The sequence below is a fragment of the Bombus fervidus genome, chromosome 4 (genome assembly GCF_041682495.2).
Source record: "Bombus fervidus isolate BK054 chromosome 4, iyBomFerv1, whole genome shotgun sequence".
NCBI lineage: Eukaryota > Metazoa > Arthropoda > Insecta > Hymenoptera > Apidae > Bombus > Bombus fervidus.
Window position 1 is genome coordinate 11,041,743 of NC_091520.1, and position 27,081 is coordinate 11,068,823.

General features: G+C 29.7%; 4 protein-coding genes and 1 long non-coding RNA gene across 13 annotated transcripts; 3 read left to right on the top strand and 2 right to left on the bottom strand.

Annotated features, from left to right (window-relative positions):
- Nucleotides 1-381: 381 nt before the first annotated feature.
- Nucleotides 382-3,843, bottom strand: Cln7 (CLN7/MFS domain-containing 8). 2 transcript variants are annotated; one of them, XM_072001369.1, is made up of 10 exons: nt 3,275-3,843; nt 2,843-3,008; nt 2,615-2,762; nt 2,355-2,544; nt 2,136-2,224; nt 1,845-2,064; nt 1,664-1,763; nt 1,463-1,597; nt 1,286-1,395; nt 382-1,200 (listed from the first exon to the last, which is right to left on the bottom strand). In XM_072001369.1, the coding sequence occupies exons 2-10, from the start codon at nt 2,872-2,874 to the stop codon at nt 707-709; spliced, it is 1,518 nt and encodes a 505-aa protein (XP_071857470.1). In that variant the 5' UTR covers nt 2,875-3,008; nt 3,275-3,843; the 3' UTR covers nt 382-706. The 2 variants fall into 2 exon arrangements, with proteins under 2 accessions (XP_071857470.1, XP_071857469.1); XM_072001368.1 differs by having other exon boundaries at nt 2,301-2,544; nt 3,275-3,838.
- Nucleotides 3,844-3,913: 70 nt separating this feature from the next.
- Nucleotides 3,914-4,672, top strand: LOC139986225 (uncharacterized). Its single transcript, XR_011799600.1, has 2 exons — nt 3,914-4,054; nt 4,268-4,672. It is a non-coding gene; the product is annotated as an uncharacterized lncRNA (long non-coding RNA).
- Nucleotides 4,673-5,747: 1,075 nt separating this feature from the next.
- LOC139986206 (DNA (cytosine-5)-methyltransferase PliMCI) lies at nt 5,748-12,417 on the top strand. The gene is made up of 16 exons (XM_072001344.1): nt 5,748-6,147; nt 6,228-6,798; nt 6,893-7,256; nt 7,334-7,660; nt 7,731-7,883; nt 7,971-8,430; nt 8,500-9,111; nt 9,193-9,519; nt 9,590-9,741; nt 9,819-10,153; nt 10,222-10,333; nt 10,449-10,598; nt 10,686-10,852; nt 10,947-11,187; nt 11,251-12,266; nt 12,365-12,417. Exons 1-15 carry the CDS (start codon nt 6,027-6,029, stop codon nt 11,482-11,484), a joined length of 4,326 nt encoding a protein of 1,441 aa, XP_071857445.1. The 5' UTR covers nt 5,748-6,026; the 3' UTR covers nt 11,485-12,266; nt 12,365-12,417.
- On the top strand, nt 12,107-13,159 carry LOC139986222 (calcium load-activated calcium channel). Its single transcript, XM_072001393.1, has 4 exons — nt 12,107-12,247; nt 12,340-12,417; nt 12,535-12,854; nt 12,937-13,159. The coding sequence occupies exons 1-4, from the start codon at nt 12,187-12,189 to the stop codon at nt 13,027-13,029; spliced, it is 552 nt and encodes a 183-aa protein (XP_071857494.1). The 5' UTR covers nt 12,107-12,186; the 3' UTR covers nt 13,030-13,159.
- A 300-nt stretch (nt 13,160-13,459) lies between these two features.
- Pnuts (Phosphatase 1 nuclear targeting subunit) lies at nt 13,460-26,924 on the bottom strand. Of its 8 annotated transcripts, none has more exons than XM_072001352.1 (10): nt 26,774-26,924; nt 26,478-26,658; nt 25,355-25,420; nt 24,479-24,625; nt 22,241-24,126; nt 16,844-17,070; nt 16,593-16,749; nt 16,166-16,483; nt 15,893-16,052; nt 13,460-15,581 (listed from the first exon to the last, which is right to left on the bottom strand). In XM_072001352.1, the coding sequence occupies exons 4-10, from the start codon at nt 24,559-24,561 to the stop codon at nt 14,741-14,743; spliced, it is 3,672 nt and encodes a 1,223-aa protein (XP_071857453.1). In that variant the 5' UTR covers nt 24,562-24,625; nt 25,355-25,420; nt 26,478-26,658; nt 26,774-26,924; the 3' UTR covers nt 13,460-14,740. The 8 variants fall into 8 exon arrangements, with proteins under 8 accessions (XP_071857453.1, XP_071857446.1, XP_071857450.1 ...); XM_072001345.1 differs by having other exon boundaries at nt 24,479-24,663; XM_072001349.1 differs by having other exon boundaries at nt 25,595-26,658.
- Between the last annotated feature and the right edge of the window lie 157 nt (nt 26,925-27,081).

A 27,081-nucleotide genomic window follows, 5' to 3' on the forward strand; every position in this document is an offset into this window, starting at 1 on the left:
ACAATTATTTTAATGCAAAAATTTCTAATTTTTTTTTTAATTTGTAACCTTATCCAACTTTCTTCATTCATAATACTCATTGAGTTTATTAAACTGTAATATAAAACATCATTCAATTATTTATGGTAAGTACTTATAAATCCAGATTATTCTGTGAAAAACATTTGTAACTGTTAAATTTAATTGCAGCCTTATTTTTATATAAATTGAGCTAAATATCAGTCTTTCTATGTTATTATGACAGGTATATTCATATAAATTTAAAAACTATACACAATATTTTTAAACAAATTTTTCGATAAAAAATATACTTGTATGTGTATACCTGTATAATTTTCATGTATTGAATCATATCATAAAATCGTAATAAGTGTTGTAGAATTCTTTTTTTTTTTTTTATCATATTGTATTATATATCATTTTCATTTTGTAATTTTACTTTATGAGATTGACTCTAAAACTGAACAAATTCATTACTTACATTATATTATTCTAAAAACTACACGACCCTGGTTATATTCTTTCATTGTTACCTACATATTTATGTATATAAAATATGTATTTTAAAAAACCTGTAAATATCCATAAAAAATATACTTGCATTTCATAATATCATAATTGCATTTATATTAAACTCTTAGTGGCAGCTGTATGTTATGTATATAAGCTCGAAAAAAATAAAATCGAACTTAGAGTGTAGTACTCACTACACTTTATCACATCCCTCACTTTTGTTATTTTTATGTGAATCATTTGATCCTTGAGCATCATTAGATTTGAAGTGAACTAATGGAATTTCCGCGTCTTTTGGTGGAATTGTTACTTTTGGCGGAACCAACCGTTCGTTTACAATTTGTAACCATATCATACATACTATCAATGTTAAACCAGTAACACTAAACGTATGATATGTTCCAAAACGAGTATAAATTACACTAACAAATATTGGACCTAACACACGAGAAGCACATCCAGCACCTGTCATAAATCCCATCCAAACTCCTTGAGGACGAGGTCCCAATACTTTACTGAAGATAGTTTGTATTAAAGTGACACCTAATGGATATCCTATAGTAGTGAATCCGTACCCAATGAAAAACTGTGTGACAGTAAGTTGCGGTGTATAGGTACACCATTCTTGAGTATGTGGACATCCTACGATGTCTATACCATCGGCATCTTTTGTAATGTTGTTAAATGCTATAAAATAAAATAATTTTAATGTCTCTAGATTTAAATATTATATACAATATAAATGAGATGTTCTGTTTATTTCTGTACATACGTCCGTAATCTGCAATTTTCGGAGGGTCTGGCCCCCATGGAATATATAAAATTCTTCCTATTACCATAAACAAAAATCCACCCCATAACATTACTTTACGTTCATTAAATCTGAAAATATTTAAAAAATAAATAAAGAGTCATTTTCCTGCAACATATCTCCACAAAAAGTTGATACCTTTTGCATAAAGGTTCGATCATAACAAATGTGATACATGACATAATAGCCCCAATACTCATTAGTAGACCCATATAATATAGAGATTCAGTTTTCGACCATGCAAACTGATCCATAGTTAAAGAAGTACCAAGTCTATAAAGAAATAAAAGAGTATAAAATATGACATAAAAAGATTTTATATTTTGAAATTGTACTTACGTTTCAAGAAGGACAAAATTAAATACTAAAACAAAAAAAGCACATATCAATGTCACTGCTGCCAGAATGTCTGGTTTTATAGACTTCAGGGTTTCTTCTTCTGTAATTAATAGATGAATTTTTCAATAAAATATTAACATATCTATTTAATTAGAGTATTATTTAATTTAAATACATTTACCAGTTTGTTTTCCTTCATTTCTCATTGCTTCGCGAATAGCAATTCGATGTTCTGTGAAATTCCATGGAAGGAATAAAGCAAAATTAAGGATTCCCATTATAACATTTATCCAACCAGTCATAGTATACATATTAATAGGTACATTTATAAAATATACGCCCTTCTCTCCAAGAGGTGTAACTGCAGCTTGCAAACCAGGACCTACTACAAATCCTAACACCTAACACATTTTAAAACAAGCTATATATAAAATTCTATTAACACATATGAAGAAATGTTAAATCACATTACCTGAGCTAGAGACACCATTGAAACAGCATGTGTTCTTTCTACAAATTTTGTAGCTGCTGAGAGATAAGATCGAGCTACTGCGATATTAGCTAAAAACATCATATTATATAAATAAATAACAATTCTCTTTTAACTGGTGATATTAAAATTAAATAAACTGCTAACCAGAGCTAACTCCAACCAAGAATCTAGCAGCTATCATGTACATTTTTTGATCACCTGGTACAATCTCAAGAACACTATATAATCCTGATGCAAATGTAAATAGAGCTAATGTTGATAAAAGTGGAAGTCTTATAGATCCCCTTCTATCTCCCCACCATCCTACTAAAGGAGAGAATAACATTTGTCCCAAAGGATTTGCTGCAACTACATATCCCATGAACTCTTTACCAGCATCTTTATCCAACTACAACATTAATCCATAATAATATTTTGCATATCAAAGTTCATCTTTATTATATCTTTATTATACTTACTTTATCAAGATATGGCCATACTCCTGTGAGTATAATACTGAATCCAAGCGACATAAGAAACATGGTAAAATAAATTGCATAGATGCTTCTCCATCGTTCTTTTCTTTCATTAACAGTTTCTAACTCATCATCCACAGGAATAATATTTCTGCCAAAATAAAATATTAATATATCAATATATCAAAGTAATTAAATATTTCAGAATTTTAATGTTCTTTTATATAATACCTTTTGTGAAGTAATTTCCTACACCACTCCATTAAAAGTCATATAAAGTTTGCATAAAACAATGAAGTACACTCTCTTTTTACAATTATAAATTTAGTATAAATATAAATATTAATTTCTCACAATCTTTTTAATGTTAGCTGACTTCAATAATAATGTTACAAACCTAAGAAATGATAATATATAATTTTAAATATATATTTTATTGTTAAAGATTACATTGTTAACATCATTAAACTTTTGTGAAAAACAAATAAATCGCATTTATATCATTTATATTTATATTAGAAAATACTTGTTATAAAAAAAAGCATTGTATACATTTTTAAACATTCCATTTTCATCTTGTCGAAAAGGTATTTAAAAATATTTTATGGATATAAAATAATTTACGCTCTCAAAAATACATAAAGAACAAGAAATGTTACTTACTCTATTCAATGAATAACTGAACTACTAAATTATGCTTTTATTATCGCATTTTAAATGAACATTTTCGATATATCAAAAATAAAAGATAGTAGAACACAGGATTTTGCGCGTGCTACTTCCTTTTAAAAATTTGCGCACACGCATGTCACTTGAGAATATTACAAACAGGCTAAATTCTCACTGTAGACTCAAAAAAAGTTTGTCCTACGTCATCGCAAGTGTTTGTCGAATTTATTCACGTCCTCTCTCATATACCAAACAATGTACTGACTGCTACAACAAGTTAGATTAATGCATAGACGAATGCAAACGAATGCTCAATTGATTCACTTATTATTATGGATTGTGGAGCATACGCTTTTCATTTACATATGAATATTAATCACTAATCACGTTTCGAAGCGACTACTTTCTAACTATCAACCTTTACTTCAATTCCACACATATATCTCTAAAAATGGATAGTTAACTCGTGACATATCTACATGTCTCTCTTCTTTGTTCAATTACGTTTAATGATATCTGTCGAAGACAAAAAGAACACGTGTTTCAAACCTACTAATATAACAGCTGATTGTCTCATTTAATACATGTATACATATATGAACATATAGTATATATATATATATACACATATATAAATTTATATTGCTACATAAGTGCCACATTCTTAGCTGTATAATATTTCATCTTCATCGTGTAAATATGTACCTATGTTTGTATGTACGTGTTATGCAAATATGTATTTTGCAGTCTTATTGCATTAGTCCTGCGTTATAAGTATGCCCGTTAGATGTTTTATCATTTTACAATAGAAAAATTGATGATTGGATAATTAAAATTATTTATTGAATTAGATTATACATCATGAGAAGTTTCTAACTATTTGACATCTATCTCGTGACTTTTATGACAAATAACTTTTTAAATTATATCTCAAATAGGTTATTTTTTAAAAAGAAATAGTTCATTCCTATTTTTCTTTTATTTCAGTATTCATTGAAATCAGGTCATCATGATTATATGATGTCAAATTTAATTTAACTCCATCAAAGACAGCATTTAAATTAAAAAGTAAAATTTAATATAAAAGTGCGCAGTATATGTAATTGTAATAAAATATTCATTTGGTTCAACTATAAACTACCTAATTTTATTTTGGATTATTTTAAGTAACATGCATCAAATTTGTTTCTCCCAAAAATTAAATTGTACAATAATTAATAAAAATTATATTACAATGTAAAAAAAGTACTAATGTTTTTATGAAGAAATTATGTACAAACTTATATTATTTATATTATTAAATTTATATTGTTATATTATTGTAAACAACTATGTGCTTAAATATTTTATTATCCAATAAATGATTACAATCAGTTGTAGAAATTTATAGAATACATATTTGCAGGAATTTATTTATAACTTCAATAATCATGATCTGTGATAAGGTTTATAGCGATGATTAGAATAATGTCTACCACGATGTCGATATCTTTCATCCCTATCATTGTTATATCTCTTATTTCTAGGATACCAGGGGTCAGCAATGGGTGGCTTTTTTAATTCCATATTTTTAATTTTCATAAATTCTGTATCTTTCTCAGTGTATCGATCTTTAAATTCCTCTTCACATTCTTCTAAAAATTTTTTTTGTTCATCAGTTAGGTTTTTTTCTCCCATAGCATTCCCTTTTGTTTATGTAAATTTGATAACAACAATAGTATATAGCTGTAAAATAATTAAACAGTTTTAAGATATACAAAAATGTAAATATTAAAAAATATTAATCAAAAATATTATCATAATTTTGAAAATAAAAGTAAATTTGGTTTATCTAAAATTCTTCATTGCTTGATGTTTATAAATAGCTTACAATATAATAATACGCAAATCTTTTTGTTCTGTTTATGCAACAGAAATACTAATTTGTTCTCAATATGTTTTTTAAAATTTTCCATGTCACGCAATTCTATATATTTATTATTATTATTACCTTAACTATGATTATTTAATTTAAAATTTCGACCGTGTACTCGTCACTTCGTACAAATTCAAAATTCCAAGATCTGGTGTAGTTTTGTAGGTTATATTTATATTTACAAACAGAAATTACAATTTTACATCGATCATATCTGTGAGATATGATGCTTTTATAAATAACATTTATATTTTTTAGTAAATATAATTATTTCTAAAATTAGAGTATGTTAGCTATTTTTACGTATAAAATAAATATATTGAATTATATAATTAACCAATCATGTTTCAAAACATAATGCGGCTTTTAAATAAGTAAAGGATAATATTTGAATTAACAATTTATTCGAATTAAATGTGAAGTACGAATATTAAAACATATTAATAAATATAATGAAACATAAGATAAATTTGTAGATTACAGAAATAAATAATAAATATATAAAACAAATGAAAATAAAGCGTTTCTATGTAGATACATATCAATATGGCACCAAACATGGTATTCTCATGTGAACTAGGTTTAAAAGATTTTGGCGGTACAACCGTCAGCGTTGTGTCCTAACACTGTTATATGTATGCTATTCAGCTGAATTTTGTAGTACCCTACACATTGCAAGAACGAGAAAACGTGTTCATTTGTAATTATTTTTTAAGGTACAAATACATTCCTAGTGCATTTATTTGGACATAAATATAAGAAGTTCGTATTTTTTTGAAGAGTAATAACTTCTGTAGAAAAATTCGATAAAAATAATCGATTTTATACAATATGATATCCGCTATTATACCAAAGGCAGAAAGTTACGAGGTAGAGAAACAAATACAGGATGAAAATGATGGGGGAGAAATACCCTTAAATAGTCGAATTATCGAAGAAAATAAGGGCACAGGTAAGAAATAAAAATAATTTACAAAGATACATAGTTCGTAGTTTAAACAATAAGGGTTAAATTTAATTTATATTTATTAGTGACTGACGCTATGATACTTCAAGAAAATAGTAACGATAGGAAAAAACTACGTAGTGGAAAGTATATTAATATAGATCCCACATCTGATTTAAATAAAATTAATGCAGATGTGACTAAATATCCATCATCACAACAAAGGTCCCAGTCAAAAAAATCTGTTAAAAGGAAAAGTAATGAAAGTGAAGAGTTAGAAGCAAAATCTCCTATGTTAATACAAAAAGAAGAAATAATATGTGATAATAACATTGATTTGGTAGTGAAACAAAAACAATCAGATTCAAGTGATGAACCTGAGAATATCCTAAAGAAAACTAAAACTGGGAATAATGATACAACGAATACAGAAGAATCCAAAATTTTGCCCCAGAAACCTGTCAATGTACATCAAAAATGTGATTATTGTTGTCAAAAATTAACAAGCATAGATATAAAAATATATCCAGGGCATCCTAATGGTGCAGTAGAAGAAATGATTGCATTAACAGACCCTAGATTATCTTTATTCACAGGAGAAGAAGCTATGGTTCATGAAAGTGACGAAAGGCCACAAAATAAATTGACTCACTTCTGGTAGGCATTCCTTATAATAGAAAAATTATATAAATCTATTTTCTCTTAATTAAATTTCATTTTATGTATGTTGTCTTTCTTTTTCTTTTTATAGTGTATATGATAAGAATGGTCATTTGTGTTCTTTTGATACTGGTCTAATTGAAAAGAATGTGGTGCTTTATTTTTCTGGTTATATGAAACCTATTTATGAAGAAAACTCATGTCCAGAAGGAGGTGTGCCTACAAAAGACATGGGACCAATAAATGAATGGTGGGTGTCAGGATTTGATGGTGGTGAATTGGCACTTGTGGGATTCACCACAGCCTTTGCAGAATATGTACTGATGGAACCTGCTGAAGCATACGCACCATTTATGGATTCTGTAAAAGAAAAAATTTACATGAGCAAAATAGTTATAGAGTTTTTATTGGATGAAATCAATCCTACATATGAAGATTTATTGAATAAACTGCAGGTAAAATTTTTTTCACCTTTTTAACATAAGATATTTCACATTTGATGTATTAACTTTTATCAAAACATATTTTTTAGACGATAGTTCCACCAAAAGGATTGGCTAGATTTACAGAAGATTCTTTGTTACGGTATGCACAATTCATTTGTGATCAAGTTATTTCTTTTGATGCATCAGCAAGACCAGAAGATCCTTTATTAATTACAAGCCCGTGTATGCGTGCGTTAGTAACGCTTGCTGGTGTAACATTAAATAAGAGGATTGCGCTACGCAGAACACAATCTAGAGATCCAAAAAATAAAAAAGTCACTTGGACAAAAGCTACAACTACAAAATTAGTCAATAATATGTTTGAAACATTTTTCTCTGATCAAATAGCTACAAATAATGACAAAGAAGTATTGGTATGTAATCAAGATTTTTATAATAAATAATGTTATATGTATACATACTATGTATAATATATTATTATAGGGACCTAAAAGACATAGATGTGGGGTATGTGAAACTTGCCAACAGCCAGACTGTGGAATTTGTACAGCTTGTAAAGATATGATTAAATTTGGTGGATCTGGAAGAAGTAAACAAGCTTGCAACAGAAGAAGATGTCCCAATATGGCTATACAGGTAAGATATTTTAATAATAAATGCCATTAATATAAAACATTTTCTTTTATAAAATATACGTATTAAATACTTATTAATTAATTGTAGGAAGCAGATGATTCAGATCAAGAAGACGACGATTTTAATGATACATTAGTAGAAAATGTAAAGATTACTCAAAAAATGATTTTGAAAGAATTTAAACACGTAGAGAAAGAAATTACATGGGTGGGAGAGCCAATCATAGACGATGGACGAAGAACATTTTATAACTCTGTCATAGTTGTTGATGAAGAAATAAAAGGAAATGATTGTGTTTTAATTGAATCAAATGATCCTACTGTACCATTACAAATAGCTAAAGTCATTTATATGTGGGAAGATAAAAATGGTGCAAAACTGTGTCATGCTAACTGGTTTAGAAGAGGTAGTGACACTGTACTTGGTGAAACATCAGATCCTTTAGAATTGTTTTTACTTGATGAATGTGACAATGTTCCATTCACTTCAGTTAAATCCAAAGCTACTGTAATTTATAAAACCTGCCCAAAAAATTGGAATAAATTAGGTATTTATATTATCGACTCTCAAGGAATATATAATGATAAATTTTAGACATTAGTTGATTATATTTCAGGAAATGTATTGCCAGAAGATGAAATACAAAATAAAGATGGGAAGACATTCTTTTATCAAAAAAAATATACTCCAGAAACAGCTCGTTTTGAGGATTGTGCTTCAGATCCCGAATGCCCACGGAAAGAAATCAGCCATCGTTTTTGTCCTGCCTGTGTGCGTTTTACTACATTGCAATGTTATTACACACCAAAAGTTTTTAATAGGGAAGAAGAAAAGAACAGCAAGGAAGTGAAGTACAGTATGGCAAAATATAAGGGCGAAGAATTTAGAGTTGGTTCCACTGTATTTTTAATGCCAGCGGCTATAAAGTATAAATTTACATCGACGTATCATATTTCTCCCAAAGTAAAAAAAGGGAAAGTAGATGAAGATATGTATCCCGAATATTATCGCAAATCATCAGACCATGTGAAAGGGTCTAATTATGATACACCAGAACCATTTCATATTGGATACATAAATTCAATCTATGCAACCACTAATAATAAATTAGTTGCATCATCTGATATATGGATTAAAATAAATAAGTTGTATCGACCAGAAAACACACACAAAGGACTCACATTAATGCAACAGGTTGATCTCAATATGGTATATTGGAGCGAAGAAGGTAAAATATTACTTAAAAAATTCAGAAATTATATAAGTTAATGTAAGTCAATTAACATATCTTTTAACTAAAAAATTTCAGTTTGTGATGTTAAATTTTCGGATGTAGCCGGAAAATGTTATCTGGCGTATTCAGAAAATTTAGATCAGTCTGTAGAAGAATGGACTGCTGCTGGTCCAAATCGTTTTTATTTTTCTCAAGCATATAACGCCTTAGAAAAGACGTTTGTTGATCCACCATACTATGCTATGAATATTGGAAAATCTGTGATTGGGAAAGGGAAAGGAAAAGCAAAGTGCAAAAGTAAAAAATTAGAGAATAGTGATAAGAAAATAGTTGATAAACCTATAGATTATTGTAAGGTGATAAGAAAGTTAAAGACGTTAGATGTTTTTGCTGGCTGTGGTGGTTAGTACAATCCTTAAAATTTAATTGTGTGAGGTACTGAAAATTTCCTAAAATTGAAATTGCGTTATAGGATTATCTGAAGGATTACGACAAGCTGGTATTGTTGACAACCAATGGGCAATTGAAAGAGACGAACCAGCTGCATGTGCATATCGACTCAATAATCCTAATACAACAGTATTTTGTGAAGATTGCAATGTACTTTTATGGAAAGTTATGAAAGTAAGTTTAGCTAACAATGCAAAATTATAAAAAAGATACGATATATATAATATAAAATATATTTCTATCTTTTGTAGGGTGACCTTTGCGATAATAATGGACAACGTTTACCTCAGAAAGGGGAAGTAGAATTATTATGTGGTGGTCCACCTTGCCAAGGTTTTAGTGGCATGAATCGTTTTAATTCGCGGCAATATTCGTTATTTAAAAATTCTTTAGTTGTATCGTGTTTGTCTTATTGCGATTACTATAGACCAAAATTCTTTATTATGGAAAATGTTAGAAACTTTGTATCTTTTAAAAGAAGTATGGTACTCAAATTAACGTTAAGGTGCCTTGTACGAATGGGTTATCAATGTACATTTGGTATTCTGCAAGCTGGAAACTACGGTATTCCGCAAACAAGAAGAAGGTATATAACATTTAAATTATATCAATTAATTGTTTTGGCATATATATTCTTTATTCATTTGTTTCTAGATTAATAATATTAGCTGCTGCACCTGGAGAAGTACTTCCAAAATACCCTGAACCAACCCATGTATTTAGCAAACGGGCTTGCCAACTAAGCGTCATTGTTGATAATAAGAAAGTAATTGATTTAATTAATTAAATTTATGTAGACATTAATACTAATTTGTCTACCTAGTGTATTTATTAATACATTTGTATAAGTTCGATAACATATTTTATGTCTTTTTTAATAGTATTCATCAAATTGTGATTGGATAGAGTCAGCACCATATAGAACGATTAGTGTTCGTGATGCAATGTCTGATTTACCTAATATCCGAAATGGGTGGAATACAGAAGAAATGGCTTATAGCGATGAGCCAATATCCCACTTTCAAAGAAAAGTAAACAAAATAACAGTAACTGCTAACATAGCATTATTAATATTAACATAACTTTTCTTATATAACTTTCCTTATGTTTGTTTACAGGTAAGACCTAAAGAACCAGATGCAATATTGAGAGACCATATTTGCAAAGATATGGCTCCACTAGTTGAAGCGCGCATAGCACATATTCCGACTGCGAGTGGATCTGATTGGCGAGATTTGCCAAATATTGCAGTGCGTTTAAGTGATGGAACATACTCAAAAAAACTGTAAATAACTTTTATTTATAATTTTTTAGATATTAGAACAGAATGATTAATTTAAAGAATAAAGAACTTATTCTTCCTTTGTTATATATTGCAGAGAATATCTGTATCATGATAAGAAAGCAGGTAAGAGTTCTACTGGAGCACATCGTGGCGTATGTAGTTGTTGCGCGGGCAAGATGTGTGACCCAATGGCTAGACAGTATAATACTTTGATCCCGTGGTGTTTACCTCATACTGGAAGACGTCATAATCATTGGGCGGGCTTATATGGTAGATTAGAATGGGATGGATTTTTCGGCACTACCATCACTAATCCTGAACCTATGGGCAAACAGGTACGTATTATGTTACTTTTAAAATTTTATTTACAAATATTTAATTGTGTCGTTTATGCATAGGGCCGTGTCCTACATCCGGAACAAACCAGAGTTGTCAGTGTAAGAGAGTGTGCTAGATCACAAGGTTTCCCGGACTCTTTTCGTTTTTACGGAAATATACTTGATAAACATCGTCAAATTGGTAACGCAGTTCCACCACCATTGGGTGCTGCTTTGGGTTTCGAAATTAGAAAATGCTTAGAAGATGACGATGCCAATCATATAGAAAAGAAGATGGAAGATTTTCAAGATTGATAAGAATATTATAAATATAATCTTTATAAAAATTAATAATAGCATACTAAGTTACAAATTTTCTTTTATCTATATAAATTTATCCGCATGTGTTCAGTAAAAATATGTGGATGTTTTTACTAGTTACATAACCAAAAGTATTATGTGATGCATATTTTTTATGCAATATTAGTCGTAAAAAATACAACGTTTATTTCTATATACTAAATAATTTCTAAGAATAGATAGCAGTATTTTAAGTTAACTTATCAAAATAATTTTCAATATATTTAAGACTTTGTATGTATTAAAAACCATTTTATATAAAAAAACATTTGTGATTTTATTATGTCATATGTATATATTGTATCTTTTCAGTTATACGTTAAATTTATTGTTTATCGATATAATTTTAGTAATTACAAATAAAGTTTAAGTAATGCACAAAATATTTATTATATAATAAAAGTTTTATAACAAAAAAATGTGTCCGTAATCTTTAAGCTTATATAAATTATTTTTATACCAATAACAAATATTTCTCTTTAATTTTTCATAGCAAGCACCCATGCACGTATAGTAAAAGATGATGAAGATTAGTTTCTCTCCCATTCACAATTGTTCAAGTTTGTTTGAGAATAGGCATGGTGTTTTCAATGTACACATTGTATATCCGAATAGCTTAAACGTTTAAACAGTATTTCACGAATTCTTTCTTTTATCATGTGGGCTGATACTATTTTAATCGTATTTATTAGTATTTGTACAGCTTTATTAGGAGAAGGTAATGCCATTTTTTAAAAGTATTGTTTTAAGTTTAAGGTTATATTTATTTCTATATTATACTTCCTTGGTTAATTTTGATATTATTGGTAGGTTTAACATGGTTGATGGTTTATAGAACAGAAAAATACCAAAAATTAAAAGCTGAAGTAGAAAAACAAAGTAAAAAACGTAAGTTTTTAATCATGACTATATATGAAGGAACATTGATTATTTAAACATGCACGAAGAAAACTGATCATAATTTTAATAAATTAAATCTTTATCTTTAAATTAAATTCATTTTAGTGGAAAAAAGAAAAGAAGCACATGGAGATTCATTAGATAAACAACAAAAAAAGAAGATTGAACGGGAAGAAGAAAGATTAAAAAACAATAACAGGGATTTGTCTCTTGTAAAAATGAAATCAATGTTTGCAATTGGATTTGCATTCACAGCTCTCCTAAGTATGTTTAACAGCATTTTTGATGGCAGAGTTGTGGCAAAGTTGCCTTTTGTACCCATTAGTTGGATACAAGGTTTATCACACAGGAACCTTCTAGGAGATGACTATACAGAATGTTCATTTATTTTTTTATATATACTGTGTACCATGAGTATTAGACAGGTAAATTCATACATTTCATGTTTGATATGATTTTGTTATTATTAATTTAATAACCTTAATTAAGAAGTACTGTTGGTTGCAGAATATTCAAAAAATGCTTGGATTTGCACCCTCTAGAACTGCAATTAAACAGAGTGGAAGTATTTTTGGTCCACCACCTCAACAATTTAAATGAACTTAAATCATTATATTGTAAATTCAATATTTTATGATTCATTGTGTAATTATTATTTAAATTTTGATACCATACTTGGTAAATATTTAAATGTTTATGAATGACCAATATATGATAAATATAAACCTAATGTATGTTATATTTGTTAAGTATATTTAATTATATATATAATGAATACATATTCAATACTGATGCTTCTTTTTTAATGAAACTTTATATAATACATTATATCAGTGAGCATTATAAAATTATTAACGTTTCAGACAAATATATAAAATTAACGAAATAGACTATTATAAACACAAAAACGATGTTTTGATGTAATAGTAAAAAGGTAAATTAGAAATATTTAAAAATAAATGGAGAAAATAATGTATACATATTATAAAAATGTTATAAAGGAAGTCTTTCAATTTAATAATGCAGCATATTTTAGAAAATAGGTATGACTCATGTATTCCATCAAGCAGCTCTTATACAACAATCAATGTTATATACAAACATAACGATCAATCATATACAAAAAAATAACCACTACCTTTAATTCATAAAAAATATTTAATACAATAATAGTATATCAGTGATCTATTTCATGGAGCACATGACCAAATTTATAAGTGAAAATGTACTCTATGAATATTAGATCTCTTTGAATTTAACTACTTTAAATCATACGTACACATTTTTACTAAAAATTGTTGCTTTTTAATATTATTACATATCATTTAAGCCTAAAACAGTCTCTTGTTATTAGAACTAGCGACACTTTATACAAAATGATACAATTATGATATTTACAATCAATCTACATATACGATTAAATGTAAGATATCTTCATTTAATAAAAAGTTATTTAAACTGTTATTTGAACTTTTGGTGTTATAATGTTCCGTGGTATATTACGTTTAATTCGTTTTAACAGCAGTTTAATTACATATATTCATTAGTAGAAAGCGATTAAACACCCAACTGGCAATCGTGAAAGACAAATGCTTCTCAAATTGGAATCTGCACTTCCTGCTTACTAGCGTCATACTTTGAAATCACTATTTGTCATGCCAATAAGATTAAAACTCGCAAAATCCCATTTCTTTGATTATACTAATCATTCTTTCGGCAGTGGCTATCTGTAAACCGTGAACGTAAAGGGAAGACATAATCGAGAGTTCATTTTACATAACATGTCCCAATTTTCTTTATATTCTGAAAATAGACCAATAAAAATACTTTTGATGTATTTTCAGTTTTTTAAAAACTCCTATTCAAAATCATAATAAAAATTGATGTATAGGAACCTCTTGCTGTCCAGCAGCTGATGAACCTATTGTTTTCTTGTTTATTGTCATTTTAAATTTAAAATGACAGTTTCCATACTTGAAATTCTGCGGGAATAATTCACGAAAAATAAATTTATCACGTATTCTTTCTATAATATTTATCTTTAGCATAATGTGACGCAAATAAATCGGAAATTATCGAATATCATTTAAATCTTGTGAAAATATAACTGTATAAATATTATGCGCTTAATTCTTTGTATCATTAATAAAAATTGCACATTATTATTCATCCTTGTAGCTAACATGAGCCGGTATCTAGTATAATTTAAAAATTTTAGGATCGTTCAGTTCCATTGATTCATTTCAAATAGAATGAACATTTATATCGTGCTACTGCAGAAATTTCAAATAAATAATTATGTTAATTTCTTTCAAAATGGTGGACAGTTCACTCCGGGATGTAGATATTGGCATTTGTCACCGACACGACAATAACCGTTTTTTGAAAATTGTCTGCATACGGGTGGTTGTTTCCCGTTTCCCCTCCATCCGCCACCGCCACCCCTCCATCCGCCTCTTCCTGGCGGCCCCCCACCACCTCTATACCAACCAGGTCCAGGAACGCCTCTACCTCTACCATGTATTGGACCAGCGCCTCTAGGACCTTGAAAGTTAGGTCCAGGGCCGTATAAAGGACCAGGAGGGCCTTGGAAGTTGTTTGGATTCATATTATTGAATCCCATATCTTCTGGACCCATCATACCATAACCTTCTTGTTGTTGATTATACATAGGTGGTGGCCCCATCATTCCAGGTGGTACCATTGGACCACCTTCCATACCTGGTGGAAATGCATTTGGCATATTTCCCATTGGATTCATTCCCATTCCATCAGGTACAACGACTTTTCCATCTCCAGTTCTCCAGCCGCCTCCTCCTCCAGCAGTCAACGGACCTCCCATTTCGGGACCCATTGGGCCCATATGAGAAGGTCCCATCATTTGTTGAGACATTTGTGGCATTGGACCCATTGAAGTTTGAGGACCCATGGGTGCCATTACCGGCTGTTGATTATGTGGAAATGTAGGATAATGGAAATTTGAAACTGCCGGTGTTTGAGGTTGCAACTGAGGTTTTGGTTCTGGCCAAGGCAGGGACGTGAAATCTTTCTCGCTTTCCTTATTTCCCGTAAGATCATCCAAAGGAATGATTTTAGGTTCACTATATACATGATGCCGTTCTTCATCGGGTTCTGCCGCAGAGTCTGGAATCCTAAAATTAATATTTATATACATAAAATAAAATGCTTTTCTAGCAATTGAATTATAAAAAGATATTTTTTAAACAAATATAATTTGTAGAACTCGTATCAGTGAGTACAGTTTATATGTTAAACTGTCCAATGGTTCGATGTCCCTATGCTTTTAATATAGTATGCGTATCATTTTTACACGAATATGTAAATTATTAATAATCGTGTATTTTAACATACAATACTGAATTCTATTTTAATAAATGAAACTCTATTTTGATAAATAAACTTTATTATAATAAGAAAACAATCGATTAAAATATACACATACATGCTTCGGTTGAAGTATAGAGCTTGTAAAATTCCTTTCTCTCTGGCATATTGAATATCTTTTTCTCTACTGTCTTTCCCAGGCTCTACTAAAGGTGGCGGTAAATCAATTGGAATCAAGGGCTTCCATCTTGTTCTTTCTTCCATTAAGTCTTCATTACCTACAAGATTAATTTATATCAATCATTTATTAAATTGTTAAAATAGTTTTTTGATGTTTAAAATAATAAGGATATTATTGTTAGCAACAAATAATTATATTTTTGCTACTTACTCAATTTTCTGGCCATTTGGAATGCTTCTCTTTCGTTTTGTTTTTCCATTTGTTTCATATCCGTAAACGTTTTCGTAACGTTTACTCTTTCTGTTTCATCCAACTCGAAATAACGCACCGATTCTAGATCTGTTTTCCATTTTAATGTTTTCTTCGGTCCTTTGCGTTTTTGAAGCAATAAAACGCTTCTCAGACCATCAACGTATCGTATTTCTGGATAAGAACCTATATTATCCTTTTTCATCGATTCAGATAGGGAAGATATGTCTTCCGGAGAATCGGATGTCTTCTCTTCCACGTCATCGTCCGGTGTTGGTGCTAAAAAGTAACAGAATATTTTTCAACGTTCTTTTTTTTAAGTAGTATATTTATATATAAGAATATATAATTATAAACAGATATCGGTAAATAAGAGTAAAATACTTACTACTACTTCTAGCGTCATCATCAACATCCGATTTGAATATCCTGTTTTCTTTCTGATCGTCCAGCATCTCTTCTTTATCTTTCTTCACATCTTCATCTGAATTGTCCCTCTCCTTTTGTTCTTTATCTTCATCTGTCTCTAACGTATCTTGATAAAACTATAAAATAAATATTTTTATGTGTAATAAATGTATAAATAAATAAAGAATGTATTAATTTCTATCAGCGATGAAATTTCGTAATTATGTATACCTTAAAGTTAGGCTTGACAACTACGGGTGATTTTTCATCGGCACTTGGTGGTGAGGTGGGTGGAGGTGTAACATCACGATTATCATTACTGGCAGTTTCTTGTTTCTTAGCTTCTGTGGGACCATCCTTCGTGATAGATGTTCTTCGCTTCCTCTTCCTTGGTTCTTTACTCTTCGTCGACGCGGTTAAAGCATCCATAAACATATCGCTTTCTTGTAAAACCATTGCTATAAATAAGAAAAATAATAAATATTTATAGATAAAATAAAATGCAAGAATATTAATCAAAACATATTACTTTGAATTGGGAGAAAGATTTAACACTGTCTTAATAATTACATGCAATAAAACATTTGCGTTAAATGACTGATTTACAAAAATCATAACTTCGAATTAGACTAAAAATTATAATAAAATATTTTGTTAAGTAATTCTAGGAGCTACGCCGCGGAAAGAAAATATTTATAATGTTGCTCCTCATCAGCTCGAATTAATGACAATGATCTTACAGAGTTTAAAAATATTTCCATGATAAAATCCTATAGAGCAAACATTAGTTTTATTCGATTGTACAAAATTTTATCACATATAGTCAGCAACAACCTGCAAAGAAAAAAAATGTATATCGCACGAAGACAGAAATTAAACTTATTCCTTGGTAGAGCTGAAACCAGATAACGTTCTAACAAATATTGGGTGAAGAAGGAATGAGAAAGACATCCGTAATGAATCTGCAACAAAAATACAATTATTGTCTTTTAATAATACGAAATAGTTTATTTTAAAAACATGTTAGAAGTCATTGCGATTTATTAGTAAAGAGAATTTTTTATAAAAATGTTATATGTACAATGGGACAATTTCGCATTTAATGTTGAAAAAAGAAATAAAATTTTATTATGCATTTATAAATATAACTATAAAAAGCATTTACATCATTACATGTTTTCTAAGACAGATAGATCAATAAATTTATCAATCGATCATGATCAATTAGATTTGATCCACTGGATCATTTTATTTATTCAAAATTTCAAATGAAATTTAAAACGGAGACTAAATGCGTGCATATTAGGACCAGTATCGAGTATTTCAACGTTGTAAAAGTGCAAGGAATTAGAAAAGTAAACGTTAATTTAGGTGAAGCCTTTTATATAATATAGATATGAGATTATATTTTTTGCTATTAAGATATAAAACCTTTTTCTTTACGATTAATTAAGTACTAATTCAAAATCTTTTAAGTGAACAATATATTTTATTTAAATTAAAATTTTATCATTTTTACGTTATAATAGATGCGTTTGATTTAGTATCTTTTGATAATGTTATATGGAAGATAATATATTAATTATTGTTTCAATACAGCTTGTTCATAAATGCATTTCAATAACGCACAAAAAACGAAGACTTTGTACATCCGTTTGGCATTTAATGCAATATGTCTTGAATTTTGTAAAAATTGATAATTATTCATTAGATGATACCTAAACTGCTGTAAAAAATATGAATTTTGTTCAAAAATTGCTTGCTATCAGACTGTGTTCATATATAGTAAATTAATGTCGAATTCAATAAATATACAATAATAACAAAAGTCGTTATAGACATAGGAAGAAACTATAAGATATATCAAATCGATAATAAGTCGCATTGATAAACATATCAATATTTTTGGAATGTATTCGATAAAAGTGATAATAGTAAACTGGGGAATAATATGCGGGTTTTAATTATACGGCTCCAATTTTATTTCCATAAACCTTTGATTTATCCTCAAGAGTCGTTTACTTCGTTTTAAAATGTTTCAAATCGTAATAGTACTCTTAACGTATTATCTTATACGTAACAATCAAGACGCATTTTTTTGTTAACATTTCGTTTCATTTGTAAAAAAGATCTTCACGATCGAATAGTACACATTAATATATTGACTAAAATTATTATTAAACTTTTACGCAATGTATCAATAGCGATGGTTTTCTATTCCTTGTGCAAATGCCTAAATAGATTAAAATCTATTATTATTAATTATATAATTTTCATCTTCTTTACATAAGGGACTTCTACATATTTTGCTTTATATAAAAGTGAATATATAATCATTAACGATATGCAATCACAGATATTATAACAGTATAATTGTAATTACAAATAACAACTTAAACTTGAGCAAACTATAAACAAAAGATAATTAAACATTAAAATTAGTGCAACTATTTTCTTTGTATCATGTTTCATGAAAGGCATAAAAATTATTATAGATAAAAAAACAACTTTGTTTCTTTAAGGTAATGCCTCGTATATCATAAATTGTAAGAATGTGTATATCTCTTTTATAACGAACAAAAACGATTTTTTTCTCGAAGTAAAAGAGCATTTCTGATAGAGAGAAGATGAACTAATTTGATAATATTAGTTTAAATAATGTGTAACTACTGTAAATTTTATTTTTCCATTCCATCGCTTTTTCAAATTCAAATATAAGTGAGGTAAATACCACATGACAAGCATTGTCCACGAATGGCGCGGACCTAAATACGTTGAATGGTTAATATACTATGTGAGCGTAATGCAACTACTACGAGACAGAATCTGACCCCATACACGAGTGTCGACATAAAGACTATCGCAAAAACATCAGCCTCGGTATTCTGCCGAGCACACTACGAAGTGCGTCGTTGCGCAACTCCGTCGCTAACTCCCACCTATCCTCCTTTACGCGTCTTATTCAAATGATTTCCAAATGCTATCTTTTCCATGGTATTTAGTCATCTAAATTATTATCAATATCATATAAAATTTTTTGCTTTTTTCTTTCAAATGAATGACTAGATAAGGAATTAATTGTGCTCTGTTTTATTTTAAACTTTTAAGAAGAAAAATTTTTATGATCGAGTTAAGATATTCTTGCAAACTAAAGCGAACTATTCTTATTTAGGAAAGTTCAGGTATACAAAGATACACCATCTCAAAATTACTTTTTAACTCAATAAAACCTATATTATTTAAAAGAATATAGTAAGCTCGAGAGAATAATACTTTAAGAAAATAACAATTTCCTTCAATTAATGACGAGCACAACATGATCATTCTCGTTTCGTTTTTCCTGTCTTCTTCTTTATATTTTTTTCTCGTTCCAGTAATGTTTTTTCACTCGATTGTTAATCCGCGATTACTGGCAAGGAAGAAGACTTCTTCGCCATGTCGACGTTGTCATTGCAACTAGACGATTATCTGTCGTAAGAAGAGGCCCGCTGATCCTAAGGGGCGGCTTGTTCGAAGACGTCGAGTCGATATGCAGCGTCGTATTTCATGCATTTTCGAAAGTGCTTTCGTTCCACGAAATTCTGCATTCTTTTTTTTTTTGACAAACTTTCTTCAAACGTCGTGCCATATTTTTCTCGCTTTTCCATCTACTCGTTCATACATACTATTACTCTCGCTCCCTCTCTCACTTTCGTTCACGCGTTCTTTTTCTCTTTCTCTCGCGCTCTCTTTTATTCTTTCTCACTTTCATAAGGATATCTTGGGACTATGCGCCCGCAAATTTCAATTCTCTCTGATGAACGCACGAACGTATTCGAATCATTCTGCAAATCCACTGTAAACTAAACAATGATACAAAATTGAAAAATAACATAGCACTTACAAGAATTTTTTCCCTTGTGCAGTGACACTCAAAATGGTGTTATTATGTTAAGTATTATATAATAATTTTAATATAACTATTCAAGCAATACAAATATGTGCAAGAGGAATTACTAAATAAAAATGTGACTTCGCTACGAATAAGGTTAAATGTTATTATTTCGTAAGAACGAACTCACAATTGATCAAAAATTAGCAACAACTAATTTTTTAAGCGTTATATCTTTATTATTATTATTGTCTAGAAATTCAGTGTATAATACCATTTTGAGAGTCCTGATTTTACTTGCACTTTAGATATGTGCGATTAGTCACCGAGAGGATGGAAATCTGGATGGGCTCACGGTATGAGTGTTTGCTTTATCAAGCATTCAGTGAGCAAGATGTATAGCAGAAACCCAAGAGTTAAATATTTCCAGATTTCTGATCAATTTATTTAAATGCTTAATAGGGTGTACATGTACAAGGGAAGAAGTATGGACAGACAAGAGTTGGTTTGTTTCCTTACCTAGGTAGATTAGTAATATCCATAGTGACTTCTATCGGTGTATCGTTCGTCGGAGAACGGTAAAACACACATCCGGGAAATTATATCGATATAAAACACACCTTTTTTCTTTTATCCGAATAATTTTCAGAAGGAACTGCACGATTACTTCCGATGTATTAGTTATCAAAAAATATTCGACTCTATTTTTTACTAAATGGCACTAGTTATCAAACATTTCAACCGTACGATTTAATTAATACTTTATCGAAGATTACCTGCTGAATCTTCTTAATATAGGAAATAAATCGATGCTGAAAGAGCCGATCCTAATGTTCTTCATTCTTCTAATGTGACGTTAATTATAGAGGCAAGCACGAGAAATCCGGTCGATCCACTTCCACGTGGGTCAATTGATACAGGTTTTCTTTTACCTTCTATAATACTCTAATAACTTTTAGGAAAATAGCATAGGGTTCTAATAAATACTATAAACTAAAATATAATATGCCTGAAAGAAATTGCAAATTAATGAAATACACAAAAAATCTATGCAAATTTTGTCCAATTCAGTAAAACGTTAACGTTCGCGCAATACATAAAGTATAGAAGTATATAATTTGCTCGTGTTTCTCCTGGACCCAACCACCTGCAAACTCAATATTAAGAAGTTAGTAATAGCACATACAATAGAAGAAACTAGTGTTCAAAGACCAGTTAAAGTTAATAAAGTTAGTAGTTTTCTCCCCCTAATTTGCAATGTTCTTTATATCAAATATTCATCATAGAATTAATACTACAATCTTTAACTGAGGTCATTTTATTATATTTGATATTATTTTTTATATCATTTTATATTTTAAAAATTAGAGAAGTTAAAAAACAAGAATAATATATAACAAAACAAATTGAACCAATTTATCACATATAACACATATAATCCTAGACTGAAACTTAATATAATATCAAATATAATTTCATCTCAATTCTAGATTGTTTTTATTAAAACACATTTGATAACTTAAAATTCATTAAAGAAAAGAGATATATTTACGTTTATTATATATTTAACATATAATATCTTCAATTTCTTTTTTCTAGTCTTTGAACATTAGCATTTTATAAAAATTTAAGACAGTGTGTACCTTTCTCCCTAAAGAATCAAAATTATATTTGTTGAAAAAAAAATATATATATACATATTTGTGTGCAAAAAGAAATTTTTAAATATAATATTTGAGACACTATGTAATACTTACGTTTTGGTTTAGGTGGTATTAATTTGATGCCTCCCTTCTTTTCTTCACTTGGGGGTGTAGTTGGTGAATCCAATGATAACTTTGTTCGTTTATCTGTTGATGGAATAGCTTCTCTGAGTGGGGATGGCCTTTTCAAGGCAGGTAATTTCTGTGGTATGACCTTTTTGTCAATGACAGGTGGTTTCTTTGCTGATCTTGGTGGTGGTGGTTTTACTTCTTCTTCTAAACCTGTTGATCTGAATTTAGAGTTAAATGTTTTCACAGTCTTCGGCCGTGTTGTGGAATCTTGAGAATTTTTTCTACTTTCAATGGAAATAGAAATATTCTTCTTCTCTGGCATTACAACAGCTTTCTTTGAATCAGTCTTATTTTCTTTAGAACTATCTCGAGAGTCTGTTGATGACTTCCTTACAATTACATCCCCAGATTTTTCTTCTTCCAACTTCTTTTTGGGTATTTTTCCGAATTTTGAACTCAGTGCCTGCCCTTGAACCTTTTCTAATGTTGCTTTGTCCTTTTCTGCCTGATCCTTCTTCTGCTTCTCCTTTTCTCGCTCTTTATCAGATTTACCCTTACTAGAACTATGTTTACTGGATGAATTGGATGAATGATGTTTTTCCTTATCCTTGGAAGACTTATCCTTGGAACTAGAACTTTTTGAACTACTACTGCTAGAACTAGAGCGATGACTACTAGATTTGTAAGATATGGAACTAGAACGATGTGAACTGGAACTTGAGGTATGTTTAGAAGAACTTTTGGAGGATGAAGATGAGCTATGGTGATTCTTCTTATCTGAACTACTAGACTTTTTTTCATCTTTCTTAGAAGAGTCCCGATTTTCTTTATTACTAGATTTACTACTTTCACTATTACTATTGTCTTTAAGGTCTTTAATGTCTTTACTTTCTTTACTTTTAACAACATCCACATCAGGGCTATCTGTGAAATCTACTACAGTTTGTTTCACTTCACTTGAAACTTGGTCTAATTTTTCAGATTGTGCAATGTCCTTTTCACAATCTTGACCACTGACTACACCATCACTAAGTTCTGTAGATACTACTTCCTCGGGAGTTTGTTTCACAGGAAGAGCATCTTCCACAACATCTCCATTAACTTCTACATTTGTACTATTCGTATTTAAAACACTATTAATATTTGTAGCATCTGTCTCCACTTTTGTAAGAATCTGTTTGCCTTCACGAATTGTAATTTTATACACAGGAACTGGAGATTGTGAAGATGCAGATACCACAACAAAAGCTGGCTTTTTTGATTGCTGGGTTGACAATTGTTGTTGTATTTGCATTTGCTGCGGTTTGCTAACAACTTGCAATTGTAATGGTTGCACAGTTGTCCTCTCCTGGACCTGTTGCTGGTCTTGTGATTGTTGTTGCTGCTGCTGCTGTTGTTGTTGCTGGTGAATGTGGGATACTGCAATAGTTGATGCAGAATTTGGAATAAATTGCAAATCTTGCACTTGAACTGTTGCATTTTCTGTGCCATCCGAGACTTGTTGGATACCGCAATGAATAGAATACTGTTGTGTTGATTGAGGTACCAAAGTTTGTCCTAAAACTCCAGTACTTTGTGCTGGAATAGTCATAATTTGTGCTGGCACAGAATTTGGTGCAGCTTCTCCTTTCACTATTTTTAACCACTGCTCAACCAATCGACTAGCTAATACTCTAACACCTTGATGACTACCTTCTTTTGATAGACCTTTTATTAATTTAGGGCAATTGTTGCTTTTCAATCTTTCTATATCTACTGGGCATAACAACAAAAGTTCTAAGAGTTCTTGAATTAAAGCCCAATTTTTTGCAAGAATCCCATCTGTAAGCCACATATGAATGAGATTCCATCCTCCAGCTCCCATAAATCTAAATGAAGAAGAAAATAATAAATTGATCAAACTATTAACTATTCTGTTATAAATTCATTATGCTTTAAAAATATATTAAAGATATCTTATGGGACTCACATCAGTGAGTACAGTTCATTAGTAAAACTGTCCAATGGTTTTGAGTTCCTAATTTTTTACTGTTGCATACATTTTATATTTTACACGATTATACAAATTATAAGTATTCGTGCACGTCAGTATGCAATTTGCATAATTTTACTTTACATAAAAATAAATTAAAATAAATATAAATATAAAAATAAATATTTAATTAGTTATTTTACAAAAAATGTTCTATATATGATTTAATGAAAGAAGTTTGTACTTACTGGCTAAGTAAATCAGTATTTGTTGTTTTTAATATTTGTATGTAGATGCATTTTGAAACAAGTTTCTTTGAAAACTTTGTCATTAAATTAGCCAACCGATGAACTTCTTCTTTACTTTTAATACCTCCAGTTGGCCCCAATAAGACACTAAGACATTTCAATAAAGATAGAGGGTCTATACGTGGCTGAAAAAGCACATGCAAAATATTACAAATTTTTACTTTTTTTGAGGTTATGTATAATCATATAGAAAAATTTAATCTCTATCAATTAAATTGAAATTAGTCCATCTTTGACTGACTTAACAAAATGTAATAGTCTGTTATATGAAGCAAAAAAATTGTAATCAACTGGTATTTATATAATTGTATGTTCAAGTATTATTAGTGTTTCTTCAAATTTAACCTTTACTGAAAAACCTTTTTAAAGACATATATCACATTTCACATGAATAATTGCCTTCACTATAATAATGATAAATTGTACGTTACAGAAAAATATAACTAGAATAATAAATAGAATAAGAATTTAAGTATCAAATAAGATAACATCACATAGAGTCGTCGCGCACAAGAGAAAAACGCGAAGATCATTTACTTTGCCCATTCTGCTACTCAATATATAAGTATTACTAATACGTATTAAATTAGTTTTTAAAAAATTGTCATTAAACTACATGAGCGTTCGTATTGTACGATCATTCAAAGTTAGCGAAGCCAAAAATAGGATATGAGGTCATACGAGCGAAGGTTATTGATCTTACCGCTTTCCCCTACCATTACATCTTGTCGTAATTTGTCGTATATGGCGCCCTCTTTCCAAAAATTTACGAAGAAAAGGGAAAGTAACTGGATTTCAATAAATAATTTGACTTACCATTTTGATGATATTCTTGATGATTTAACGCATATTGAAGTACAAACATAGGATCATGACGTAAATCTGTAATGAAACACAAAGATATTCGGTTTTTTTCATGGATACAAGTAATGTACTTTTTCAAGGATAAGCATACACGTACACCGCCATATTGTTGAATCTTTTTCACGCACGTAAAATACAGCTAACAGATTTTTCTATCTACGAATACGAAATTATTTTGTTAAAGATTATTACCTATGTCTAAACATATCTCCACCAATAATTATTCGCAAAATATACCTAATTTGCTTTGCTACCCTCTCATTGTCTTTTCATTTCTATAGGAATCATCTATATCACGAAATCGCAAATACCAATTAAAAGGATTTTTATATCAAATCTTTTCTATTTCAATTATGGTTTCAATATTTATATTCATTTCCTAATAAGAGGTAACTTGAAATACAGAAATTAAGCAACAGAAGCTACAAATAGGAAAACTATTAATCTAAGGTGTAAGCTTCTTAGTCAACGGCGATCACTCGATGGTCAACTGGCGAGTCTTCTCCTGCGCAATACCTTCGCGCATGTCGCACCCAAAATGGTTACACAACCAACCAATCACGCACGCGTTTTGAATTTTCTTTCTCGTCGACCAATAACCGAAGCAACCCCACCCCTTTCACTTGACGTCACCGAGCAACTGCTATTTATAGCACACCATAATTGTCCATTTGTGCTACATTAAAAATTTACCAAAATTGTTTCTTTTTAGGATTATGCAATCACTAACACTTTTAATAATACTTTAAATAATATCCAATTATCACTTGCTCATTTTCAAAATATAGTAGATAGCTTGCATGCAATTTCTATTGTAAAAACCAGACAATCCCAAGAAAACCTCAACTTGTATCACTAATACATTATTTCTTTTCACCTTATTTTAGCCTTAAATACCTTCGTATTAATCTCTTCTATCTTTTATTATACCCTCTATGAAATATATGTAAAATTATATAGTAGTAATTTGATAAATGAATAATAGTAACTAATAAACAGACAGTCGTTCTCGATCAGAAATTGTAGAAAAAATATGTATACTTCGGCTTTTTTGAACGACAGAAAAGCCACTCACATTTGATAAATAATTAAATCCTTTCTATGGAAAATATATGTTCACAGATGTGTATATGAAATTTAACATTTCCTATACACAAAAACGATGTGGCCCTACGCTCTGATGAAAATAGGCTACGCATCGGCAAATGTTACAAGATTGTCCAAAATCTGTAGATATCTTCTTGTTGATCTGCCATCTGCAATCAAACATTGTTTAAACTTTATTTTTATTACCTTAATGTCGGTTTTCTTGTAATATCTTGTTGAACGATTCCAAAAATCTACTCTTAACTGGAGTAAAATTATTCTCACCTAACTACGTAGAAGCTGCCGTTATTCCCAACCGGAAATGCTGTATTTTTTGTAAGCGAGTCAAGTATAAGCCTATTTCATCTACCAAAATTTATTGATAACTCACATTTAAATATTAAATATGAAAAATATATAATTTAATTAAAGTTGGAATATAAATTAAATATATAGGTCTCATAAAGCATTTAATACATTTTTGTATTATATGTATATATATTTGATTCTAACTTGACTAATTCAAAAATTAATCAAATTAGTATCTTCTATAAACAAATTTTAATAATAAATAAAAAGTACTACGCATATAT

Coding starts and splice junctions, on each gene's coding strand:
- LOC139986222 (XM_072001393.1), top strand. CDS start 12,187: ATGTGGGCTGATACTATTTTAATCGTATTTATTAGTATTTGTACAGCT. Junction 12,418..12,534: donor AGAAAAACAAAGTAAAAAAC/GTAAGTTTTTAA, acceptor AATTCATTTTAG/TGGAAAAAAGAAAAGAAGCA. Junction 12,855..12,936: donor GTACCATGAGTATTAGACAG/GTAAATTCATAC, acceptor TGTTGGTTGCAG/AATATTCAAAAAATGCTTGG.
- Cln7 (XM_072001368.1), bottom strand. CDS start 2,874: ATGGAGTGGTGTAGGAAATTACTTCACAAAAG. Junction 2,225..2,300: donor CTTGGTTGGAGTTAGCTCTG/GTTAGCAGTTTA, acceptor TGATGTTTTTAG/CTAATATCGCAGTAGCTCGA. Junction 1,396..1,462: donor ATCGAACCTTTATGCAAAAG/GTATCAACTTTT, acceptor AAATATTTTCAG/ATTTAATGAACGTAAAGTAA.
- LOC139986206 (XM_072001344.1), top strand. CDS start 6,027: ATGATATCCGCTATTATACCAAAGGCAGAAAGTTACGAGGTAGAGAAA. Junction 8,431..8,499: donor AAAAAATTGGAATAAATTAG/GTATTTATATTA, acceptor ATTATATTTCAG/GAAATGTATTGCCAGAAGAT. Junction 9,112..9,192: donor GGTATATTGGAGCGAAGAAG/GTAAAATATTAC, acceptor AAAAAATTTCAG/TTTGTGATGTTAAATTTTCG.
- Pnuts (XM_072001345.1), bottom strand. Junction 17,071..22,240: donor AATACCACCTAAACCAAAAC/GTAAGTATTACA, acceptor TCTTATTTATAG/CAATGGTTTTACAAGAAAGC. Junction 15,582..15,892: donor CTATACTTCAACCGAAGCAT/GTATGTGTATAT, acceptor TATTAATTTTAG/GATTCCAGACTCTGCGGCAG.